The 15,918-nt window shown below is 45.8% G+C and overlaps 1 protein-coding gene across 4 annotated transcripts in view; it reads right to left on the bottom strand.

The window, feature by feature from the left end:
* LOC147748347 (C-type lectin domain family 4 member G-like) overlaps positions 1 to 15,918 on the bottom strand; it is a 109,867-nt gene that overhangs the window by 74,613 nt on the left and 19,336 nt on the right. For all 4 annotated transcript variants that reach the window (XM_086936417.1, XM_086936418.1, XM_086936419.1 and 1 more), the window contains exon 3: positions 691 to 816. In XM_086936417.1, coding sequence (XP_086792543.1) covers positions 691 to 816 — 126 coding nt within the window. The remainder of the gene's footprint in view (positions 1 to 690; positions 817 to 15,918) is intronic.

Raw genomic sequence — 15,918 nt, 5'->3', positions numbered from 1 at the left:
ATTCCACTGTGCTACCTATCCAGTGGTTCAACATCATTGCATCAGAGTTAGCGTCTGAAGTCAATTGGGGGGGGGCAGCTGCAAGCACCGGGCATAGGGTATCCGCAGATATTTTATCCCATTTCCTACGCATATACGAGCGTTTGCCTGCTTTCTGAGAGTGGGATGGGAGGGAGATGGAGAAGGGGATTAGAAAATGATCCGTCTATACTAATGGTAGTGGTGGAAGGGTTGTAGAGTCCCGTACGTTGGAGAAAATTAGGTCTAGCATATGGCCAGCCCGGTGCGTCGGTCCTGAGGTAATCTGGGTAAGATTGGCAGCTTGCAGCGTTGTAATAAGTTGGGTGGTCTGGGGGCAGTCAGGTCTATCAGCATGGACATTGAAGTCACCCACTACAATAAAGTGTGGGTGAGCTAGGGAGCTTAGGGTTATTAAATCCAAAAGTTAATTGGTGCGTGATGAGGGACAATCCGGGGGTCTATAGATAATCAAGCCAGCTAGAGATAGCTGGGGGTTAATTTGAAAGCATAAAGAGGTGGAATTAATGACACTATTAGATATGTAGAAATTATTTCCCGATGCTTTATGCAATTGACTTTTTCATAGAGGTAATCAGGAACTCAATGTGAGTAGAGGTCACAAAACACTTTGCATACATAAATAAGAAATAAACTGGGAACAAAGCTCACATTTTACCAGCATCAGTACAAGGAGGATGAGCCACATCAATAGCAAAACAACCAGCAGGGGCAAAAACTTGACGACAAGTCTCTTAGCACGGTGGCCGTATCGTATTCCTCCACGTCTGACAATACCTGCAAGGAAACAACTGTCATTAGTGAGGTTGCAGGAAATCAACAGTCATCAGTGTGGTCACCTTTGGGCTACTTTGGCGGGTTTTTAGTAGCTGGGTCGAGGTCAGCCCAACAAGTGATCAACTCATCTCCTCAGGTGGGTAGTGAGTCGCTGACTGGGGGGCTTCATTTTTTACTTTACAGCCTTGTCTTAATAGACAAGGGGATTAGTTGATACTAACAGATGATAATGCATTACCTTCACACTGTTTATTCCAACTGACATCATTCTGGTGTGAATAGAATTTGTTTTCCATGGATCATGTAACCCTGTGCCTCACACAGCTTTCAAGGAGTACTAATACAAATGTTAGTGAGTAGGAAATGTGTAAATCTCAGCCTGTATGTTTTCGTCCTTCTTCTTTAACAGCCCCCAATCTATTTATACTGTCTTATCCTGATGAAGGCACTGTTATTTTCATTTATTTTCTTTTCGGAGTTTTATATAGTGCAAACTTGACCCGAAGGTACCAGAGCCCTTTACATCAGCACAAGTTGTGTTACACTTGGACAAATTCATTTTTATTAGGCACAGGGAGTTTAAGTGATGTGCCCAGTATCACAGGATGTTGAGTGTCATTGACGAGACTCAATCCCGGTTCGCCAGATTTGAGATCGGCCGCCCTAGCCGTTAGGCTACATCCTCTCCATTATTAGCAGCTGTCTATTGGTTGAACATTGGTGCATGTGTCAACGCACCTTATTTCTCTGCTAGCTTGTACATCTACTTGCAAGTAATTGCTCAAATGATGCTAAGGGATTGTATTTTTCGCATGACCTTTTGAATGTCAAGTTGCTACACTTTTTAACTGCCAATTATATTGGGTTGTTGTAGTGATATACTTTGCTTCATCAATATATAGGATGGAATAGTGTATATTATATGTGTGAACATCTCTTTTTAAGTCGAGCATTCGAGACCTCTTGTATATACTTTAGTATACACTTATCATATACTTATAGGTGTATGTACTTTATTGTCTCTGGAGATCAGCCATAGGACTTGTCTGCTTCCGCTTAGGGACTTTTTAACTGTTGAATTGCTTCTATTTAACTGTCTTGGTAGAAAATTACCAGCAGAGGTCAGTAAAATACCAGAATTGCTTTCTGCTGAGAGACTTTCTTTTTTTAATTTTTCTGGCAACTGCCTCTATTTACTTTCTTGATAGAAAACGACCAGCAGAGGTCAGTAAAATACCAGAATCACTTTAGCATTCTCTAGATTCCAGTCCATAGAAATTGTCTTCCACGAGCACCCGCAGACAATAATATTTTTTTCAAATTATTTTTTTCAAATCTTGTATTTTCAGTGATATGACCACCGAAGGCCCTGATTTTATGTTAAAACAGAGCTTTAGACTATACCATTTCCCGCAGAAAGTCAAACTTTCTCTCTGTGTGTTCCCATACATGGCGTGTCACACAGTTTGGTGCTTACTTTCCCTCCATGTTAAAGAACAGTAGATGTTTCTGCATCCAGGCTAATGTGCTGCATAGCTAAATACATAAGAGGTTCCAAATGCGAGACCGATTGCATTGCAAATGCTTGTTTACATCTTTTTCTTCAAACAACTGCCTTTCACCAATGCACTCCAGGCGCCCAGTAACCCAATACAAATCGGAGTTCTTCATGCCCTCTTCATGGGTATGAAGCAGTATAAAATAATACAATTGACACACCCAGAACGTTTTGATCCTCGTAATGGGTAGCAAATGACTATTTCAATACCAATAGAATACAATACAAGTATAGAACCCTGTATATTCCTTATTAATATTGATACAGAGAAGACAGGAATGTAGTTAAACAACAAAGTTCACAATCAAGCGAAACATGGTAGAACAGGCCATGACGAGGTACAGTACCACACATAAATTGTCCTGTGTGTCAGTGCTTTGGGAGTATGCCCTAAGCTATCACAGTTCTGTTCTCATCTACCTCTAATTTTATAAAACAATGTTGTGCAAGATGGCGACTGAGAGAGAGCTGAGTTTGAGAGTTCACCAAAGATTAGACTTCAAGGACAGGGCGAAGGAGTAGGAAGAAGGCTGATATAACAAAGGAGAGCTGGTTGATGATGTCAGAAACAATTACAACACAGAGCCCGCTTTGTGGCCTGAGGGCCCGGTTTGCATGTTTGCTCTTTTGCGGCGGGGCAGCTCATGGGTGAAGTAAGGACCCAGCACGTGTGCACTGGAGGTCGCCACGTGACTCTCCTGCCACACTCGTTCCCTCTTGTGGAAAGGTGGCAGAGAAGTGCTTGCAGTTTTCCGAGGCACAGGGTGACGGTCTAGCTCACTCGCGCCACCCGGGGCACGCGCGTGCTGACGCATGACGTCAGGCACGCGGATATAAATAAAGACGGCGTGGCCGGAAAGTTAGTCCGGGACCACGCGGAGAGTAACTAAGGTGTCCCGTGTTTTATTAATGTGTCGGCGCCACATGTGTTAGCGCGAGCGTCATTTATGCACATTACACTGGCGACGATTATCTCTCGAGACACACCTGAGCGGCCACAAAGGCAGAAAGAGATGAGGCGGAGGAGACTGAAGAATACGGATCTATGACAGAATTTCGACAGACAGAATTTCGACCTACACAAATATCGGCGTAATTATATCGATAGCAAAAATATCGATGCCCTATGTACAACATGGTAAGTACCAACATATCGAAAAAATAATATCGATGTTAAAAATATCGTTGTTAAATATATCGATTTTTAATTTATTTAAAAAAACATAAAAAATACTGTAAATAATACTTATTAATTACTTAAACATATTTAAATATATGTAATAATGGTAAAAAAAATTAATAATACATATTTAATTTAAAAAATAATAATTAAACATCATATATAATATATACTTACTTAACAATAATTACTATTCCCACTCCAGTGGGTGCAACAGTAGGGAAAACTGACCCTGAACCCTAAAAATACCCCTTTACCCAAAAACCTAAAACTGACCCTGAACGCTAAAAATACCCCTTTACCCAAAAACTGAAAACTGACCCTGAACCCTAAAAATACCCCTTTACACAAAAACTGAAAACTGACCCTGAACCCTAAAAATACCCCTTTACCCAAAAACTGAAAACTGACCCTAAACCCTAAAAATACTCCTTTACCCAAAAACTGAAAACTGACCCTGAACCCTAAAAATACCCCTTTACCCAAAAACTAAAAACTGACCCTGAACCCTAAAAATACCCCTTTACCCAAAAACTGAAAACTGACCATGAACACCAAAAATACCCCTTTACCCAAAAACTGAAAACTGACCCTGAACTCTAAAAATACCCCTTTACCCAAAAACTGAAAACTGACCCTTAACCCTAAAAATACCCCTTTACCCAAAATTAATTAATATTACAATTAAATTACTTCCCACCCTATTCCCCTATAAACCCACAACCCGCTCCAGTAGTAAAACATATAATTTAGTTAGCAGGCTGTGGAGTTAGCCCATCGAGGACACCAAGGCATGGTGAAGACGAAGAGCCGGCTGAGAGCCAAAGTGTGGTTCCCTGGAATGGACACAATGGTAGAACAGACAGTCAGAAAGTGCACATGGTGCCAAGCAGACGGGCAGCCAGACCACCCTCACCCTGTTATCACTGAAGATAATCCGCAGAGACCGTGGGTATGCGTGAGTGCAGATTTCGGACACCTCCCGGATGGACGCTATGCTTTAGTGATCATTGATGACTTCACAAAGTACCCGGAGGTCGAAATCGTAGGAAGCCAACCAGCCATGGAGGTCATCACCAAGTTTGAAAAGACAATCGCCACCCATGGCATCTTTGAAGTAGTCAAGACGGACAATGGTCCCCCTTTTCAGGGGCAGGAATTTGCAGACTACCTACAAAGCTGGGGGATCCACCATCACAAGGTAACTCCACGCTGGCCCCAAACCAATGGGGAAGTGGAGAGATTTATGCGCACACTCAACAAAGCCATACGCATTACGCACGCAGATGGATCACCATTGGAGAGAGCAATCTACAGTTTCCTACGGGAATTCCGGTTGACCCTGCACCTCACAACGGAGGCGGCACCAGGACCAGCAACTATGGGACGGGTCGTCAAAGGCACGATCCCGAGTCACCCCTCCTCGGCCCCCGCCCAAGTGGACACACAGAGGACTATCACAAACCGAACTCGCTCCAATGACCAAGCCAGTAGCCTGTGAGGAGCCAGAGAATCCGACATCCAGGCCATGGACCGAGTATATGTCAAGGACAGATACCCAGGGAGCAAGTTTAGACTCCCGTTCGAACACCGGCCGTGGACTGTCCTCCGCCAGACTGGCACCATGATTACGGCCCAGAGAGGAGCAGAAACAGTCACGCAAAACATTTCTTTCTTTAAGAAGGTACACCCAGGCACGCCCCCTTCCCCAGGATCTGACCCTTTGGTGACCGGTCACTGTCAACCCAGGGAAGATGAAGGACAAGAACCAACAGAACATCAGCCCTTAGAGGAAGAGAACGGGACGGCCCAAGGGAGTCAGTCGCTGCCGACAACCCCGAGAGAAAGCCTGCGGAACTCCCCAGCCTCTGCCTGTGGAAGCAGAACACCCTCCAGGATGACCCCACAGAGAACCCCGATCAGAGGGGAACACTCCGGGTATGGTCTGCGAAGAAATCCAGCACCCTCATCCCAGCTGGCAGACTTCCTGGTGTGATGACCCGAGATAGAAGATCCAGAGACTGGTAACAGATCTACCCTCTTTTCTGCGTTTGAATTCGTTTTTGTTAAATAAAGGTTAGAAGGAATATAGTGTTCCGAGGCGCAGGGTGACGGTCTAGCTCACCCGCGCCGCCCGGGGCACGCGCGTGCTGACGCATGACGTCAGGCACGGGGATATAAATAAAGAAGGTGTGGTCGGAAAGTTAGTCCAGGACCACGCGGAGAGCAACTAAGGTGTCCCGTGTTTTATTAATGTGTCGGCACCACATGTGTTAGCACGAGCATCATTTATGCACATTACAGTGCCCATCTGTCTTTACCAATACCAGAGTTACAATTTCCTACCCCAAATAAGCGCAAGTGTGCACGTAGTTATGTATTTAGGAATGAGCGAAAGAGAATGTTTCTCACTTTTGTCAATGCTAAAGCTCCATTTGGTTGAGTGCATGCTGCAGAATCGGATATTCAAAAGTTGAAGGCAAATTGGATTTTTTGAGGAAATTCTAAATTTGAACTGAAGTCGGAAAATACAGCGTTGGTGTCCTATGACTGGGTCACTGATTGTGTCTTCATATTCAGACGATTCAGGGCAGAGGCGCAACTAGAGCCAAATTTCGGAGGGGAGGGACCTTAAACCATTTTTCAGGGGGGCTAATTCTTCCAGCAATAGGCAGAGTGGAGATGCAGGGGCTCTTAGAAGGGTGAAAAAACAACAAAGTCTCATTAACAAGCAAATGGTCTTTTAAAGACCTGTGAAGGATTCGGGTACGGCTGTGTGTGTGCCCGGGAAGCTGTCTCAGCTGGGGCTGCCACACACGAGGGGGGGGGAGGAGTGGGGGGGTGAAGCCCTTTGAGCCCAATGGGCGTTGCGCACCTTATTCAGGGGAAGTCATGCATCTGATTAAGATGACCCTGGCTGTAGGCCCTTGAGACTGGCCCACTCGCTTCCATGGATAAACTGTAAATATCGCTTTCTAAAAAAATCTATCACAGGTCTGACTCATGTGTAGCTGGCAGTGTCTTTTAATGGGTATATGAAACTTCCAATGTGCCACGCTAAGGGGCTAACTTACAATTTGGCACTTGAGGTTCCAACCAAGGTTGGGGCATAAAAATCACCTCCGCTACCAGTGGTGAAAGACCTGAAGGCAAAAACACAGGGAACACCTTTCAACACTGTCACCATGGCAGCAGTTGTTTCTCCACTTCAGGTGGCTCCAACTGGCATGGCATGAGCTGGTTTTGGCAAAAACGCCTGTAACGCTAATTCCAACACGCCTACATCGCAAGGTGGAATTGCCAGCACAACATGTGGTGATCCCATGAAATGTACTCCGAAGCAGGAGTGTAGCGCGGGCCTTTCCAGCTGCTGCAGTGTGGGGGCACCCTTCACAGGGTCACCATTCTGCAAGACATAGTCGTCAGAGGGGCCCACACATGACATACTGCATGGGGGCCTCATCAGTTTGCATATGCCACTACCCTAGGTGGGGGCACTCTTGCGTATCCACATAAAAAGTGCGCAAGACAAGACAGAAATGTTCTCTCAGCAAGCCATAGACATTTGTGTGCAGGCCCATGCATATCTGTGCAAGATCACCATGGTCTACATGCGTTCTTGCATGTAGGAGGAGCTTCTGAAATTGGTGGCGGACTGGCATGGCTAAACTGGATGGACAATATGTCATCATTTTTGTCAGTGTCTGCAAATTGGGCCTGTTATTCCCAATGAATTAAACTGCCGTGATGCTGCCATAATAAAAGTCCTTTCCCAGTACTTTTTATTTACTTCAAACCTTTTAATTGAAGGTATTTAAAACATGCAAAAAATTATTGGAATTGTCAGCGTATAAAGGACATCGAAGATCTGCATATTGTAATAACATCTTAATCACTGAGGCCACACCACCTGGCCCCCAATCCCGACACCCTTGACCTCACAGCACCTCCTACCACTAACACGCACCTCCCTCCTTCCTCCAGTACTCTACTCTATCACCTCCCGACTACTGACACATCACAGTCCTCTATCCCAGTCGCGGTTCCCCCCTCCGCTACCAACACCCCCACCCCCTCTACCCCTCTCCCACCCTTTACCCCTCTCCCACCGAACCAGCACCCCATTGTTCCGACTAGCTTCTCAGAACAACCAACCTCACCGGACAGCACCCAACACAACATGACTCTCTCCCAACCCATCACCCCCCTCACTCTTCTCACCCCGCCACTCCTAACCCTCACTCCTTCCTCGACCTCTCCCCCCACCCTTTGTACTCCCACCACTCCTAGCCCTCTCCCCACCCCCAGCCTCTGCCCCCCATTCTCACTCCCTGCTACCACACTGTCACCCCGACAAAGCCCAGCCTCCAAACGTCCCGCAATTGCCTCACTCCCCCTATCATTGACACCCCCACACTCACCCCCCCAACGTCTCCACTTACTCGAACAGTAACACACCCACTAACACTCCCATCTCCTACTCCATCCACAGACACTCGATCTCCTTCAATCCCCACCCCCAACCCCCTACCCAATCCCACGCTGGACACTATCATGCCCACCCTCCTCCAATTGAGAGAAGAATTCCACACCCTCAAAGAGTTTCTCTTCACACGCCCCAGACACCCCCTTCCAACCCGCACCTCTCGGCCTAACAACTTAGCCCCCTCTCACCGTTCTCGACCTAACTACTTAGTCCCCTCACACCGATCTCGACCTAACAACCTAGCCCCCTCACACCCTACGCACCCCCCACAGTGGACCACTATCCCCTCTCGCAATACCTCCAACCGCCCTCGACGCACCATCAGGTCTCTGTCGGACCTCGACATACTCACCCTACTCCGCACATATGTCTTGGCTCGCCAAAACCCCATAACCACCACACACCTGTCCATTCCTACGATTCTCTCTAACCCTCTCAGGCACCCCACGCATAACAACAGAGGCTCCGTCCCCAACAACCTCACAAAAGTCCCCCTCACTCAAGATCACCCACCCACCCTCTGCACCCCCAGACTCAAATGCACACTTCTCAACTGTAGATCGGCCCAAAGACACTCCTCGGAGGTCGCTGATCTCATCATCTCTTTGAACCTTGACCTAGCCATCCTAACTGAAACATGGCTAACTGAATCTTCCACTCCTATCATGGATATCCTAGTCCCTCCCAACTACTGCATCATTAGACTTGACAGACCCAGGAAGACAGGTGGTGGAATCGCATGCATTTACAAGAGCAACCTTTCCATTCATAAAGTCTCCGCCCCCTCTCTTACCTCCTGTGAATACATCTGCCGTGATGTCATCAGTGAAAACAAACCTGTTTGTTCACTACACATCATCTACCACCCACCTGGGGACAACCTCACCTTCTCCCAACAACTCATGGACACAATCTCAATCAACTCAGGACGGCAAAACACACAAATTTACCTTGGAGACTACAATCTTCACTGGAATGATGGTAGTGACGCAGTGGTCAATCGCCTCAAAAACTACCTTCGCCCCTCTGACCTCACCCAAATTTGCAACAGCTCGACCCATGACAAAGGCCCTATCCTCGACCTCATCATCTCCAAAGAAGGCACTATTCAACTTGAATCAATCCAACCCTGTGACTGGTCTGATCACCATACTGTCACTTTCTACATCAATGAAAAAGTTCAACGTATTACGGTCCAATTCTCCAAGCCCAAAGTTTGGAAAAGAGACCTGAAGAAACTCAAGCCAAACTCTGTACCCCCTAACAGCTGCAATCTCCTACTTCTCCCTTCCGACGTTACTGACGTTCAGTGCCTAACGGAACACTATCTCAACGCTATGACCTCAATAATCAATGAGGCTGCACCGATGCAACTGAAAAGAGACACCACCAAGATCTCTAACCCTTGGTACGACGGGAGTCTCAATGAAGACAGACGGGCCATGCGAATGGCAGAGCGCACCTGGAGATCTGTTCCCTCGGCACTGCACTTAAAAATTCTGAAGAAAAAGAGAAACGCATACTTCAGGAAAATAAAACGCTCAAAGTCGGATTTCTTCAAACTCCAGCTCGACCAAGCAAGAAACCGTCGAAGGAAAATTGTTCGAGCTAATTCGATCCCAATCCAAGGAACAACCCCAAGCAGTCGACACTTTGAGCAATGCACCTTCCTGTGAAGACTTCTCTGCTTTCTTTAAACAAAAAACTGACAACATAAGGAGCGATCTCCTCACTGACGCAAACCTCTGCTCCAAACACCACTGCATAACACCCAATGAACCAAAAAATAATGCAACATGGTCATCCTTTGACACGTACTCTGAAGAAGAAATTGACAATCTACTCAGCACCCTGAAACCTTCCAATCACCTCAATGACCCTCTTCCTGCTAACGCGGTAAAAGACTTCACCCCACTGATCCTCCCACTCTGGACTAAAATTATCAATAGCTCACTTCAGCAAGGAATCATACCTGGCTCCCTCAAAGTTGGACAAGTTACACCTTTACTAAAGAAACCAACAGCAGACCCCACTGATCTAAACAACTACCGTCCTATCACCAACATTCCCACTCTCGCCAAACTGTTGGAAAAATGCGTTCAACTACAATTGACAAAGCACATAGAACAGTTTGATCTCCTCAACCCTCATCAATCAGGCTTCCGAGCAGGGCACAGTACCGAAACGGCTATGACTCACATAACTGACGACACCCTCCAAATCTTAGATCACAATGATTCCTGCCTCCTTATCCTTCTTGATCTCTCTTCAGCATTCGACACTGTGAAACATGAGAACTTACTCGAACTATTAAAAACAAGAATGGGTCTCTCCGGGACTGTTCTCCAGTGGTTCACCTCATTTCTTCACAACAGGTCTCAGAAATTAAAGAGCAACAACTTGATGTCCTCCCCAGTACCTGTATCGTTAGGTGTCCCTCAAGGATCCTGCCTATCCCCTACTTTGTTCAACTTAGTTATGGAACCTCTCACCACCTTGCTACAAGCATCCAATATACACTTCCACATGTACGCCGATGACACTCAACTGTATCTCAAACTACAATCCCCCAAAGACATCATGCGTCTAAACTCAACGATCAGAAGCACCCAATCCTGGCTGGCCGATAACCACCTAAAACTCAATGCTATGAAAACTGAGTTCCTTCTGATCTCACCTCCCGCGAAAATCTCTACCACTCAAACTTGGCTTAAACACCTAACTGCACTCAATGTCCAACCGACCATCGTAGACTCGGCAAAATCTCTAGGCATAACACTTGACGCCAATCTCAACATGCAACAGCATATCAGCAAGGCAACTAAGGGAGCAAACTTCCAAATAAATACCTTGAGGAAACTTAAACCCTTCCTCCCAGCCAAAGACTTTCAAACTGCAGTACAAGCGCTAATCATCCCTCGCATAGACTACGGCAGCATTGCCCTCTGCGGCCTCCCCCTAACTACAACTGCACCCCTGAGAGCCTCACTAAACGCGGCAGCGAGACTCATCACTGGATCAAAAAAACATTCACATATCTCCCCTGACTTCAAATCCCTGAACTGGCTGCCTTTTGAAGCCAGAATTCATATGAAAATTGCCTGCCTGACACACGGGGCTATCCACCTGAACTCACCTGGCTACCTCACTCAGAAACTGACAATCTCAGGTGGCTCGAGATCCACCAGAAGCACAAAGAATCTTCTGCTGAAACCTCGAAGATTCCGGAAGGAAAGAACTTACTCCTTCTCAGGAATGGCGCCTAGGATCTGGAACTCACTCCCTCCTGAAACCAGGCTCATCCCCTCCACTTTTCTTTTTAAGAAAGAAGTTAAAGCTATCCTCATGGCTAAATACACCTGAACTGCCACTCTTGATCTCTTAGGACTCTGCGTCGATCTGTACCCGTGCCTGACCCATTTGCACAGTTGTTTTTACCTGTATTACTGACCCTACCCGATTGTTTTTACTCCCTCCTATCTGTATTTTATGCTCCCTCTGGTACCCACCCACCCTTGCCTATGTAAAGCGCTCTGTTATCTGCAAAGATCTTGTTCGCGCTATATAAAACTTTCAAAATAAATCAAAATAAAATGGAAGCATAGACCATAATAAGCCCTGCACGAACTCCTGTATATCTCGGGGATATCACACCAGAGCTGCTCCCATTGTTTCTGGGAGATTCCTACTGTAGAGTCAGTGTGCACCCCACTTTTCAAATACTTTGGACAGGATGGTGGACTTGTCTATTGTTCATTTTTTGGCTCTGGTCCCATTACTGAGTGTAGAACTGTGGAGTATTATGTGGTGATGCTGGTTAGGCTTCACTATGCAGTACTCTCCTAAACGCCTAAAATTGTCCTTGAATTCACAATAATACATCCTTAGCTCAGTCCTGGTAGTGTGACACAGAGCAGTCAGGCTTTAATAGCGGAACATGTGTTAAGCATTTCAGAGTAACAACATGAACGATAAGTAATTAACACAACTCAAAATAAATACGACACAAATTTATAAAAATAAAGCAGATTTTTATCTTAATTTAGATACCAAATCAACATGATCAGATACATATAACCAGAGTTATGGATTTTAGAAGTAATATAAAATGAGTCCAAATTAATATAGTGAAACTTTACTATTGCGGTCAATGATAAAACCACTAGTGACAATCGGTCACCTGCAGGTTGAGTTGCGTGGAACTCAAAGAGGGTAGAGGTGAAGTGGGTCCCAGAACCAAGCCACGGCAGTCAGTTCGATTGTACCTGGCCTGCTTAGCCCAGGTGCAGAGTTGTCCAGGTTGTCCCTGGTGCTGAAAGGGAGCCGCTTGAAAGCTGCTTTTACCGCTTACATGGTGCTGCAGGGAAAAGATTAAAAAACTGGCCGCTGCTAATGCCAGCTGAAAGTTGGATGGTGTTTCCTCTAGGTGCAGCATTGAGTGTAGAGTTCGGTTGATGAACTGGCAACCAACAAGCTTTGGGTACGGTAAACATAGTAGATAGTTACTAAGACCTTCAATAGTCCCGGGGGAACACAGTAGCTGCATGAAACTTTGTAGAGGTCAGGACTACAGTTCCCACAATGCACTAGATCATCTGGCTTTGGGCGATCCCTCAGAGGGCCTGATGGCCAGAGATCATTCAGATTCGGAGCGTTATTTTATCTGTAGTTTGCAGGGGACTAATGCCACTAGTCAGGGGAGTCTGAGATTGCTTCTCACTCTCACAGGGGTCCCTCTGGGGCAACTGACCTTTTGCCTAGGAGGAGCCTGGATCGAACAGTTCCAGGGGTGTTGCCACAAGTACAGAGTCTCTCCCTTTTGATTTGTGCAAATCCTCTTGTGGTCATCTCGGGTCTCTTCTTTTCCCTCTTTGATGCAAGTTGAATCAGAACTGAGGTTCTGGTGTCAGCGGTGGCCCTTGAATTCTAGATTTAGGGGCATTAGGGGTGTGAGTGCAAAGTGGCAATGGGACACTTGCCCCAGTGGCTGATCCGCCCATTAATAGACCTCATCCAGGGTGTAATTCACCTTTTCTACCAGAACCCACTAGTTTGGCCATTTTTAAAAATGACAGACATCTTCCTTAGCTAGCTTTCTGGGGGTGTACATCTCCTGCATATCTAATTCCCCACCTGCCGGGAAAAAATATTACTGGTTCTACTTTGGGAGGCAGCCCTGGGGCATATCAGAGGCGGTGTATTCTTTGAAGCTCACTGCCTTGATGTGCCACTTCACTAGCCAGTCCGGGAAGAAGGAGCTGGTACCTCCTTCATGCCCAGGCCTTTGTTCCTGACTCTTGGGAGTGTTCACACTGTCTGGCCGGAGGTCAGAATTCTGTCTTGGTGGCAACAAGCACAGGCGGACAGTCAGAGCACAGGAAAGCTGGGGAAACAAGGTGGGCAACTTCTAAGGTAGCCACATGGGTGCATGCCTCATTGGGCCAGGTATCAAAGGTAAGGAGTAGAGGGCAATTACCGTCCTAAGGAGGACAGAAGGTCCAGTCACGACGTGCCATAAAAGTACGTCTATGCAAAAAGTTGTCGTGCTGTTCCTAACATGAAACAAAAACCAAAAAACAGGATGATACAGTCCGTGATGTGTATGGATTATGAGAGGGTGGTCAGAGGTTCACCCTGGGAATCCATTTTGTTGGATTTAATGCCCTCACACACCCTTTCAGGTGTCATGCTTCATCATTTGGGCTTGCTCCTCGTTGGGTCGGCGGTGCAATACCCAAAGGGCAACACCTCAAAGTGGGGCTCTTTGGCGGAGATCTTTTTCCAACTGCCATATAGATGAAGTGTGGGTATGGGGCCAGAAACAGGTGGTAGACGTGGGTATAGTGAATTAAAATAAAGCTAGTGGTGCCAAGGTAACTTTATTCAGAGGGCCACTGCTTCGGTTAAAAACGATTGCCCTGGAGGGGAGTGATGGAAAATAATGTTTCCAACTCAGAACCAGAGATTGTTTTAGTCAGGTCGACATGTTTCACGCTATAGGGAATATATCTAGCGATTCTTCAGGACCATGATTGACTATATTAGCAGGTATCTAAATGTGAGGAAAACTGTCTACACTAATTGATATAGGATGTGGTGTATGTATGCTCCTATGACTGACACAATATGTGTATTACGGAAGGATAACACTATTATATTACCCTGCTTGCGTTGCGATTTGTCAATACCTGTTGGGAGAAAAAGGCAGATGCATATCACAACGAGCTGTTAATAGAAAAGTACATCATTGACTGTCATACTTGTGCACTTTTGCATGCCAGTGATGGTCGGTGCGTGTCACAACACCATTGCACAAGTGTAGCAGGCACTCTTCAAAAAGTGGTTCTGTGAGAGTGACTTGTGAATATATAAAACCAAACTAAAAAGTTTTAGAGTACCAATGTGGTATCCTACAACTACTCAAAACTCACCTAAGGTTAAAAACAAACAAACAACGACAGTATCCAGCGGGTAAAGCTTCAGGGAGATCTTCCACCATAAGGCTGTGTGTATAGGGGGAACATCTATAAATGCTGCTGGTTGTTACAAATTCATTGATGAACGTTACAATTATATAGAGACTCATTCATCAGTCAAAAAAGTTAAACATCATGGATATTTTGTCTGGACTGCACTGAGACTACAAATTGCTGGGATTGTTACTGAAGGACAATGGATGTCTAGGTTTTGTCTGTCCTTATTTTCACTTTATCTGTGCTTGTTAGGGCAATATTACTGGTGGAGTGTTATTGAAAGGCATGTGACTCATTGGGATAGAAGTCTCTGTATATCAACCCGGGTTCTCTGTAGAATGGCAGAATGTGTCTTGTTGCTTGTATTGTATCATGCCTCAGTAGGGTCCTATATGGGAAGGCGTCTATCATGCGCCCGTTGAAAAAAACGAAAGGTGAAACTGTCATCGGCCTGACTTGCAATACACTGTCCGATATAAAGCGGTAGCGATATTTCGGAGTGTTTGCCATGCCGGCGTCCTCTGCCAAGAACGTCTGTTCCGCGCCTGTTAAAAGGTGAAGCTGTCACCGGCCTGAGTTGCACAAACATTAACTGGTATAGCGCGGTAGCGGTATATCACGGTGCTTTCCATGTCTGCTTACATTAGATCGCGGCTGTATGGGCTTAGTGTCTATTGGGCGCCCGGTGTTTGCGCGGGCGAAATGTAACTTGGTGATATGCGCTGTCCCTTTATATCGTGTTATACTAAGCACTAGGCAATGGAAGTCGGGTTAAAGCATTGTCGCGCTCTAAAGATTCCTCCTGGAGGAGTCACTTACTTGGTAGTGTCCTGAGCTGCGTGTATATCACCTACCCATCGCCGCTGGAACCGGGTGGATGGATAGGGTGCTCGGACTTCCTGTTTATATCTTTAAGTCAGAATGCCTCTCATTGGTTCTCTATAGTGGCGGCCATCTTTGCATGTGCAAAAAGGCTCAGAGTGTGTAAATAAAACGTTTAAGAGGCTTTCTGAGTGTTTATTCAATGAATGCTTATCAGTTCTGATACGTAGAGCAAAGGCTTGAATCCTTTAAATAACATTCGTATTCCTTCGTCGTTATTGCGAAAATTACCACTAAGGTCTAGTGATTCAAAAAACGCTCTTATGTATGTTCAGTAGGGACTAGTGGGTAATATTAGCACTTTAAGAACATTCGTATTGTTATTGCCATCTTGGTAACTTAGTATTAGCCAGCACAATCACGGGCACTATTATAGCAGTTAGAAGGTCAAGTTAGAGAGATGAGAAAGTGTCGGCCATATTGGAATGGTTTAATGTAAGGAAAGTTCTTTAACTTCAGAGTGCTGAAGGTGGTTGCTGTCACCATTTTATTCAGAAATCACTACTCTTCAGCATATCTTCTT

The sequence above is a fragment of the Lissotriton vulgaris genome, chromosome 1_1, assembly GCF_964263255.1.
Source record: "Lissotriton vulgaris chromosome 1_1, aLisVul1.2, whole genome shotgun sequence".
In the NCBI taxonomy this organism is placed as follows: domain Eukaryota; kingdom Metazoa; phylum Chordata; class Amphibia; order Caudata; family Salamandridae; genus Lissotriton; species Lissotriton vulgaris.
The sequence above is the reverse complement of the archived record's forward strand: the minus strand, read 5'-3'. Positions and strand labels throughout refer to the sequence as shown.